The sequence below is a fragment of the Embiotoca jacksoni genome, unplaced genomic scaffold, assembly GCF_022577435.1.
Source record: "Embiotoca jacksoni isolate LCO1_2020_lvr unplaced genomic scaffold, fEmbJac1.0.p SCAF_48, whole genome shotgun sequence".
NCBI classification, from domain to species: Eukaryota; Metazoa; Chordata; class Actinopteri; family Embiotocidae; genus Embiotoca; species Embiotoca jacksoni.
The window spans coordinates 278,712-288,784 of record NW_027185401.1 but is presented as its reverse complement, the minus strand read 5'-3'; the positions used below and the strand labels follow the sequence as shown (position 1 = coordinate 288,784).

Sequence of the window (10,073 nt, the reverse complement as noted above, 5' to 3'; positions counted from 1 at the left end):
GCGGCAGCGGCGCGGCAAACGGCGCGGCAGCGGCGCGGCGCAGCCACGAGAGGAGGGTAGGGGGACCTCTAGCGGTGGAACCCGGCTCATTGCACCCTGCACTCTCCAGCCGTGGATTTTTAAAGAGGCACTCTCTGGGATTTTAATTTGAAACAGATACAGGAAGTGTTTAGTTTTGTATTTTGTGTTATTGAACACAACGTGATGACACGAAGATAAAAAAAAAACCAGCGAAGAGACAATAACGAAAGAGATCAACATGAGGGAAGCAGACGAGTCATCTGTTTCCGCTTCGTCTGCTCGGGCAGGACGGAGGCGTCCCAGCAAACAAATTAACTGAACGCGAGGCATTCTGGGATATGTAGTCTTCAGCTGCAACGAGCGCTGTCAGTGGGCAGAGTGCTCCCTCTGGTGGCAATTTTGGAAACAAGCAGCACCATTTTGTCTAATTCAACTCAGACAAGTGGTGGATGAAGTATTCAGAACATTTATTGAAGTAAAAGTACAAATACAGCAAAGAAAACAAAGATACTCCATTACAAGTCAAAGTCCTTAATTAAACAGCTTCCTCAGGTAAAAGTACAGAAGCGTTAGCAGCAACATTTAGTGAAAGTATTAAAGTAAAAGTGCTGCTTTGTTCCCTCTGAATAATCTATATTACTATATATGAAGCAGTGAAAGAATTCAGCTCCTTTATTTCAGAAAAAGTTCTGATACCAGACTGAAAATACTAGAAGTCCTGCATTCAAAACCTTGTTGAAGTTAAAGTATCGTCAGCAAAAATACACTGAAAACACAAAAAGTAAAAGTACACACGAAGCAGAAAATGTTCCCTGTTAGTGTTTTCCTATTATATATGTGATGTTTGTAGATTCATATTGCTGCTGGATTAAAGTGAATTTTACCGTCATAGTCACTGAAGGTTTTGCTCATTTCAACTACTTTATATATTGTTGATTTGTAAAGCGTCATATTGAACCAGATCATCACATATTTGGAGCGTTGCTGTCCTGTGAGAACCACGTATCTAAGAAATAAACACCTTTTCAGCTTTGTTAGGTTTTTAAAATAGTTAATTTAGCAGGAGAATCATCTCAGTCCATAAAAGAACATTTAAATCTCTTTAGTTTATCAGAAAATAATCTAATTCAACTTCACCAAATTTAGAGATACGTGGTTTTCACAACAGGAACGGTGTGAAAAGAGCTTAAAAACAATAATAAAACATATTAACATGAAGATAACAACTATTTAAGAAGACGTCCAGGTGACGCCCATAATGCTTGATTGACAGCAGATCTTTGTTCAGAGCAGAAACGCCTCAATGATGGAGAGAAAATGAAATGGAAAATGAAAATGCAGGTTTAAACCCACTGAAACCTGAAAGACTTCAGTTTATTTCAGTTTACAAAACTCAGCAGTGCTTCCAACGGAGACAAACCCTAACCCGAACCCTAACCCAACGTGGAGCGGCTGAGTGAACGTGGTCTGGACTCTGTGGAGGAGAGTCATGGTCTCAGAGACGCTGTAGAAGGACAGAGTACCTGCACTGTGATCCAGGTACACCCCCACTCTGGAGGATGGAGGACTTGAGACGGGAGTTTCAATGTTGTTGTAACAAAACCTGTTATTGTAACAATTTAATGACCAAGATTTGTCATTACGTCCAAATCTACTTTCCTTCACGCTCCCTGTTCTGTTGATATTCTTGTATGCGACTGCTACATCAACTCCTCTTCCTCTCCTCTCCACCTCAAAGTAACAACGTCCAGTCAGACTCTCTCTACTCAGGACCTGCCAACATCCAATGAATCTGTCTGGATGATCAGAATAAGACTGATTCTGTTTCATTCGTGTTACTTTTCTGTTCCCATCAGATAATAACAGGTAACTGAATGCTGTGTTTGGATCCAGTGTGATTTCTTGTGAATATCTTAAGAATCCAGCTCTGGTCTTTGGTTCTGGTTGTGACAGTAAAACGTCCACTTCATTCACTGACACTGAGATCTTCTTCCATTCTTCATCCAGAACTTGCTGTAGTTTATCTCTGACCTCTGACACAGCTGCTGTCACATCCTGAAAGTAGGTGAGAGGACGGATATGGATGCTGGATGAGTCTGTAGGCTCACTGAGTGCTGACACTGAGGGGTAGTTGTGCAGGAACTCGTTGTGATCCTCTGTGTGTGAGAGCTGCTCCAGCTCGGCGTCTTTCCTCTTCAGCTCAGCGATCTCCTGCTCCAGCTTCTCCTGAAGCTCTTTGACTCGACTCACTTGGGTTTCCTGCTGGGATCTGACCTCCTGCTTCACATCGCGGCTTCTTTCCTGGAGGAGACTCATCAGCTGGGTGAAGAGCTTCTCGTTGCCCTCCAGTGTTTTCTCAGCAGACTGATTGATGTCCTCCACCTCCTGCTGAAGCAGCTTCACATCTTTCTGTCTGTCCTGGATTTTCTGCTGGACGTTTCCTCGACTCCCCTCGAGCTCTCTCTGCCTCTCGGTCCTTTCTGCTGCAGCTGAGACGGTGTCGTGGTCTTTATGTTCCTCCACAGAGCAGAGATAACAGATACTCTGCCGATCGGTGCGGCAGAACATCTTCATCACCTCGTCGTGAAGAGAGCAGATGTTCTCCTGGAGCTTCTTGGAGGGGTTCACCAGCTTGTGTTTCTTGAATGGAGCGACATCATAATGAGGCTGAAGGTGTTTCTCACAATAAGAAGCCAGACAGAATAAACAGGACTTGACAGCTTTCAGTTTTCTCCCAGTGCAGACATCACAGGCCACATCTTCAGGTCCAGCATAGCAGTGATCAGCAGGAGCAGCTTGGAGTCCAGTCTTCTTCAGCTCCTCCACTAAAGCTGCCAACATGGTACTTTTCACCAGGACAGGCCTGGGTATGAACCTCTTCATGCACTGAGGACAGCTGTAGACTCCTGTCCCTTCCTGTCCGTCCCAGTGGACTTTAATACACTCCATGCAGTAGCTGTGTCCACATGGAAGAGTCACCGGATCCTTCAGTAGATCCAGACAGATGCAACAAGAGAAGGTTTCTCGGTCCAACTGAACTCCTTTCTGCTCCATTTCACCTCTCAGCAGCAGTGACTGTGTGAGTTTCACCTCCTCAAAGATAAAACTGGTTTCAGCTGATTTAAATATCATGTGACTCTGCAGCCAATGAGGACGTCAGCTCTTAGACAACACCCACGTTGGCTCCGCCCATCTCCTAGCTGCAGATCTGATGGAGGGAACAAGGAAACGTGACAGACTGCAGCTGCTGAGTTTGAGAGCAGTTTTTTTTATTCCTCCTCAAACTCGTCGTCTCGGCTGTGATTCATGACTAAGTTGAAGTTTCCCCACAAACTGAGACGCCCTCTGTTTCTGCTGCTGTAACATGAAACAAAGATTTGAGGATCTTTGTTTTACCTCTGATAAGTTCACTTATTAGTCTCCAGGGGCAACGAGCGCTGTCAGTGGGCAGAGTGCTCCCTCTGGTGGCCATTCTGGAAACAAGCAGCACCATTTAGTCTAATTCAACTCAGACAAATGGTGGATGAAGTATTCAGAAACATTACAACAGTATTTAGAACAGACGACAGAGTTGTTGAAGTGTTCAACCACCTTATTTAAAGAGCTCTCATGATTATATGGTTCAAGGAGTGTCTTTTGAACCAGAATTTGCCCTTTAGTCGTTGCCATGGTTACAATCACATCACAAAGTACACAGCGATGGTCAGAGAAAGATAATTCACGTCCTGAAACCTGATCCACGTGTAACCCTCTTGTTATCACCAAGTCCAGGGTGTTACCCTGCTGGTGGGCGGCTTCCTTTACATGTTGGGTCACTTCAAAGCTGTCCAGTAAATCCATCAGCTCTGGAGCTTTGTGGTCGTTCTTCTTATTTACATGAATATTAAAGTCTCCGTTCAGAATGAACCTGTCATATCTGGTGATACCTGGTGAGATCGACTCTGAGAGTTCCTGCAGAAATAGTGCCGAGTACGTCGGTGGCCGGTAAACTGTGATGATCAGTACTGTTGATTTACCTTTCAGCTGCAGAGCAACATATTCAAATGATGTCAAATCAGCGAGGTCGATGTCATTACACCCAAACTGTGGTGAAGATCACTGCGATCCCTCCTCCTCTCTTGTTCTGTGTAACTGACTGATAACATTTATAGTGAGGAGGACAAGCCTCTATCAGAGTTGCTTCACCAGTCGTGTTGTTAAGCCACGTTTCAACCAGGAACAGAAAGTACAAAGTCTTATCGATGATGAGATCATTAACCAGAAAAGATTTATCGGTCAAAGATCCGACAATAAAAAAAGGCAATTTCAGCTGCAGGGACTCTCAGACTGGAGAGGAGGCTGGTTGTGGATGAACTTTGACAATTTTGAGATCGCCGTCTAGTAAGATAGTAATTTAGGTTGTAGGTCGGCGCCGAGAAGTCTGGATCCAGTGAAGTTCAGATGAACTCCATCAGGTTGAAACGCTCCTCACGGTTCCACAAAGGGTTAAAACTGTCAATCAAACGTATCCCATGTTTGAGGCGTGTTGACGTCAGCCATGTTTTCAGGATCAGGAGTCCACTGAACGATTCACTTCCTTTCTTGCGCGTCGGAATCGGTCCGGAAATAAACGCGTCTTGTGATCGATGGTCACTCAGGGTTTTCAGCAGCAGTGTGAAATCTTTTTCCAGAGTCTCAGAGCCCGTTCTCTTTTGCAGGATGTCAGAAGAACCCGTGTGGATCAGAACCCTCAGACTTCTTGGACGAGTCCAGAGGATAACTGGGAGGAGCTCCGTTAACTCCTTCACACTGGTGGTATCCAAACACAGATTTTCAGCCATTTTAACGTGCTTGGTGATGGCGTCCTCCATCAAAATACCGCCTGGTGTCTGAGGGACCTGAACTGTGTCTCTTCTGGCTCTTGATCTAGCAGTGGTTTTGAGGCTGTTTCTCGTGCTTCCATCAGCCTTGTTTCTGGTGATGTAATGACCAGTTTCCACAGACTTAGTGTCATCACACACTTCATGAGTCAGCAGCTCATACCTGTTGTGCAGGGAGAGTTCCAGCGGTGGAGTGAGCGTTGGAGCTGTGTTCCTCATGTGTTTGTTTCTGTGGTGGATAACATCAAACTGAGCCCTGGATGGAGGTGATGTTTTGGGCCTCGCTCCAGTGCGATGTGTATTTAAAAACTCTCAGATCATATTTGCTCCGGACTTGCCTGAATACTGAGATCATTTCTGACGTCCTCCCGTGTTAGTCCGCTGATATCTAAGTGGTGGACTGCTGCTTTAACAATGATCTGAATCCTCTCTGGTTTGGATTCGACCTCCATCGTAGCATTTACTACCCCCTGCTGTGAAAGTGACCAGGTTTGTTTGTGTTTTGTAAGTCGACCGTTGTTTCCCCCTCGTTTTGTCTGATGGAGGACTGCTGTGGCTCGTTTTGCCGGCTTTACTTCTTCCATCGGCTCCTCCACTCTGGCTGAACCTCTTCACTGCCTCTGCAGAGGTGGTTTTTATTCTGCACCTTCACCTGCTGTATTTCCCTCTCCCCTTTCTCAATCGTTACTCCACTTACTTTCTTTTTGGATACGGTTTCTATTCACTAGTGATGGTGACATGAAGCCTCATGAGGCATCGAACCACTTCAGCCAATTGGTTCTAGAAAGGGTTCATTTCTCAAAGCTTCACGTGAACACGAAACCACCTGCTGGCCAAGTGTATAATCACAGGCAGCTGTAGCTGAACCACATCATGTGATGCATTGAATTTTTGTGTCTGTTATGGCTGTTGGGAATGACTATGAATTACAAAAATGTATGACCAAATAATTTCTGTACATAAATCATCACATATGTGCATAATAAAATATTTTTTGAATGTATTCTGTGTGTAAATTTTCCCAAAATGGTCGTATCATATGATATGGCAGGTTGTGTAATCATGTTTTTCTGTCACTTTAGGAAAATGTCATGGGCTTAAGCAGGCAGAGGACAGTGGAAGTGTTTGTGGAACTAGGAAGAGGGGACTGAATATGCTTGTGCAACTTGGACAATGATGTACAGGACAGGGGACATTTTATTCATTTTTATTCAGAAATAACAGTTTCTCAACAGTTTTTGGTTTTGTGGATGTCCACATGTCAGAAGTAAGGCTAACAGCAGCCACCTTTTCCACTTTAGCCTTCTCCTTCTCCTTAGCTGACTCATACTTGGCCTCCACCATGGCCTTCAGAGCCTCAAGGAAAAAATACATAGTGCTGAACTGTGAGACACAATAAAGTACTCATTTGTTTCATGCATGCACCCATACATACCTGCCTTGTAGGGAGAACATAATTAGGATCCAGTTTGGACACAAATGCCCTGAATCCAACATCATCCACAATACTGAAGGGCTGTGTGTCCTTCACTATCATGGAGACGAGGGCTTCATCCAGCTCTTGTTTTCTGGTGGCTGGTTAAAAGAGAATAAATACAGTGTCTGGTACCTGTCTTTATTTACACAATAAACAAACGTGAAGAGGGAAAAATTGTGATGGTGCATTTGTAATATTGTAATGACTTACCTTGGCTGGGTGAAGCTCCAGTTTCCTCCTTATTCTCATGCAAGGCACGGTAACGCCTCAGCATGGATGAGGTGTTGTTATTGTACCCCAACTCCTTGGAGCACAATAAACACCTCACCTTTGAATAAAATAAGAAACTGTGAAAAATACAGTTCTTGATAAGCAAACCAAATGTGTCTGAAATAGAGTTAGATTTAGCTTATTAGGAGTTATCAAATCAAAGTGTTCCCACAGGGGAAATCCTCCTCTTCCTAGCTGGCTCCATCTTATCACCTCCTTCTCTCCTCACTCTCCGAAATCTCCAAACTATCTCTCTCTCTCTAACTTCTCCAAACTATCCAAACTCTCAACTGACCTCAACTCTCCACCAACAACCCACATTTTGAATGGAGCCTGAAGAGTTTATATTGATGTCAAACCTCCAGGCAAAATCTGAACCACTTCCTGAAGCAGTCACGTGGTACAGCCGGGCAGCCTGGCTTCGGACGTCATCATTTTTGGCTCCTCCCCTAAATGAAGCAAGCCTCGACACGCGCTTCGAAGCGTCGGCACAACTCGTGACGTCACTACTATTCACTACTTTAAAACGACATGTTTCTTTAATCCCGTCCGCTCGCTCTCTTTGTTCTGCATTTCTACACACAATCAACAGGTTTCCATCTTTCCAAACTTTAGCCTCGAGAATATCCTCAATCTGGGAAGTTTTCACCATCCAACTATAGAAAATTCACCCCGCTCCTCACTTCCTGGGAACGAAGACTGAACGCGAGGCATTCTGGGATATGTAGTCTTCAGAGGCAAACACCGCTGTCAGTGGGCAGAGTGCTCCCTCTGGTGGTCAGTTTGTGAAACAGCAGCATCATGTTGTCTAATTCAACTCAGACAAATGGTGGATGAAGTATTCAGAACATTTATTGAAGTAAAAGTACAAATACAGCAAAGAAAACAAAGATACTCCATTACAAGTCAAAGTCCTTGATTAAACAGCTTACTCAGGTAAAAGTACAGAAGCGTTAGCAGCAACATTTAGTGAAAGTATTAAAGTAAAAGTGCTGCTTTGTTCCCTCTGAATAATCTATATTACTATATATGAAGCAGTGAAAGAATTCAGCTCCTTTATTTCAGAAAAAGTTCTGATACCAGACTGAAAATACTAGAAGTCCTGCATTCAAAACCTTGTATAAGTAAAAGTATCGTCAGCAAAAATACACTGAAAACACAAAAAGTAAAAGTACACACGAAGCAGAAAATGTTCCCTGTTAGTGTTTTACTATTATATATGTGATGTTTGTAGATTCATATTGTTTCTGGATTAAAGTGAATTTTACCGTCATAGTCACTGAAGGTTTTGCTCATTTCAACTACTTTATATATTGTTGATTTGTAAAGCGTCATATTGAACCAGATCATCACGTATTTGGAGCGTTGCTGTCCTGTGAGAACCACGTATCTAAGAAATAAACACCTTTTCAGCTTTGTTAGGTTTTTAAAATAGTTAATTTAGCAGGAGAATCATCTCAGTCCATAAAAGAACATTTAAATCTCTTTAAATTATCAGAAAATAATCGAATTCAACTTCACCAAATTTAGAGATACGTGGTTTTCACTACAGGAACGGTGTGAAAAGAGCTTAAAAACAATAATAAAACATATTAACATGAAGATAACAACTATCAAGAAGACGTCCAGGTGACGCCCATAATGCTTGATTGACAGCAGATCTTTGTTCAGAGCAGAAACGCCTCAATGATGGAGAGAAAATGAAATGGAAAATGAAAATGCAGGTTTAAACCCACTGAAACCTGAAAGACTTCAGTTTATTTCAGTTTACAAAACTCAGCAGAGTTTCCAACGATGTAAATCCAAAGTCCAGCATGGAGCGGCTGAGTGAACGTGGTCTGGACTCTGTGGAGGAGAGTCATGGTCTCAGAGACGCTGTAGAAGGACAGAGTACCTGCACTGTGATCCAGGTACACCCCCACTCTGGAGGATGGAGGACCTGAGACGGGAGTTTTGATGTTGTTGTACTGAAAACTGTTATTGGAACAATCTAATGACCAAGATTTGTCATTATGTGCAAATCTACTTTCCTTCCAGCTCCCTGTTCTGTTGATATTCTTGTATGCGACTGCTACTTCAACTCTTCCTCTTCCTCTCATCTCCACCTCAAAGTAACAACGTCCAGTCAGACTCTCTCTACTCAGGACCTGACAACATCCAATGAATCTGTCTGGATGATCAGAATAAGACTGATTCTGATCCATTCGTGTTACTTTTCTGTTCCCATCAGATAATAACAGGTCTCTGTTTGCTGTGTTTGGATCCAGTGTGATTTCTTGTGAATATCTTAAGAATCCAGCTCTGGTCTTTGGTCCTGGTTGTGACAGTAAAACGTCCACTTCATTCACTGACACTGAGATCTTCTTCCATTCTTCATCCAGAACTTGCTGTAGTTTATCTCTGGCCTCTGACACAGCTGCTGTCACATCCTGAAAGTAGGTGAGAGGACGGATATGGATGCTGGATGAGTCTGTAGGCTCACTGAGTGCTGACACTGAGGGGTAGTTGTGCAGGAACTCGTTGTGATCCTCTGTGTGTGAGAGCTGCTCCAGCTCGGCGTCTTTCCTCTTCAGCTCAGCGATCTCCTGCTCCAGCTTCTCCTGAAGCTCTTTGACTCGACTCACTTGGGTTTCCTGCTGGGATCTGACCTCCTGCTTCACATCGCGGCTTCTTTCCTGGAGGTGACGCATCAGCTGGGTGAAGAGCTTCTTGCTGCCCTCCAGTGTTTTCTCAGCAGACTGATTGATGTCCTCCACCTCCTGCTGAAGCAGCTTCACATCTTTCTGTCTGTCCTGGATTTTCTGCTGGACGTTTCCTCGACTCCCCTCGAGCTCTCTCTGCCTCTCGGTCCTTTCTGCTGCAGCTGAGACGGTGTCGTGGTCTTTATGTTCATCCACAGAGCAGAGATAACAGATACTCTGACGATCGGTGCGGCAGAACATCTTCATCACCTCGTCGTGAAGAGAGCAGATGTTCTCCTGGAGCTTCTTGGAGGGGTTCACCAGCTTGTGTTTCTTTAATGGAGCGACATCATAATGAGGCTGAAGGTGTTTCTCACAATAAGAAGCCAGACAGAATAAACAGGACTTGACAGCTTTCAGTTTTCTCCCAGTGCAGACATCACAGGCCACATCTTCAGGTCCAGCATAGCAGTGATCAGCAGGAGCAGCTTGGAGTCCAGTCTTCTTCAGCTCCTCCACTAAATCTGCCAACATGGTGTTTTTCACCAGGACAGGCCTCTGTATGAACTTCTTCATGCACAGAGGACAGCTGTAGACTCCCATCCCGTCCTGTCCATCCCAGTGGACTTTAATACACTCCATGCAGTAGTTGTGTCCACATGGAAGAGTCACAGGATCCTTCAGTGGATCCAGACAGATGGAACAAGAGAAGGTTTCTCGGTCCAACTGAACTCCTTTCTGCTCCATTTCACCTCTCAGCAGCAG

The 10,073-nt window shown here is 44.1% G+C and overlaps 2 protein-coding genes across 2 annotated transcripts; both read right to left on the bottom strand.

Moving 5' to 3' along the window:
* Window positions 1-479: 479 nt before the first annotated feature.
* Window positions 480-3,075, bottom strand: LOC138210847 (tripartite motif-containing protein 16-like). The gene has a single exon (XM_069170185.1). The coding sequence runs from the start codon at window positions 3,073-3,075 to the stop codon at window positions 1,396-1,398; it is 1,680 nt and encodes a 559-aa protein (XP_069026286.1). The 3' UTR covers window positions 480-1,395.
* A 4,382-nt stretch (window positions 3,076-7,457) lies between these two features.
* LOC138210848 (tripartite motif-containing protein 16-like) lies at window positions 7,458-10,073 on the bottom strand. Its single transcript, XM_069170186.1, has one exon. The coding sequence runs from the start codon at window positions 10,053-10,055 to the stop codon at window positions 8,385-8,387; it is 1,671 nt and encodes a 556-aa protein (XP_069026287.1). The 5' UTR covers window positions 10,056-10,073; the 3' UTR covers window positions 7,458-8,384.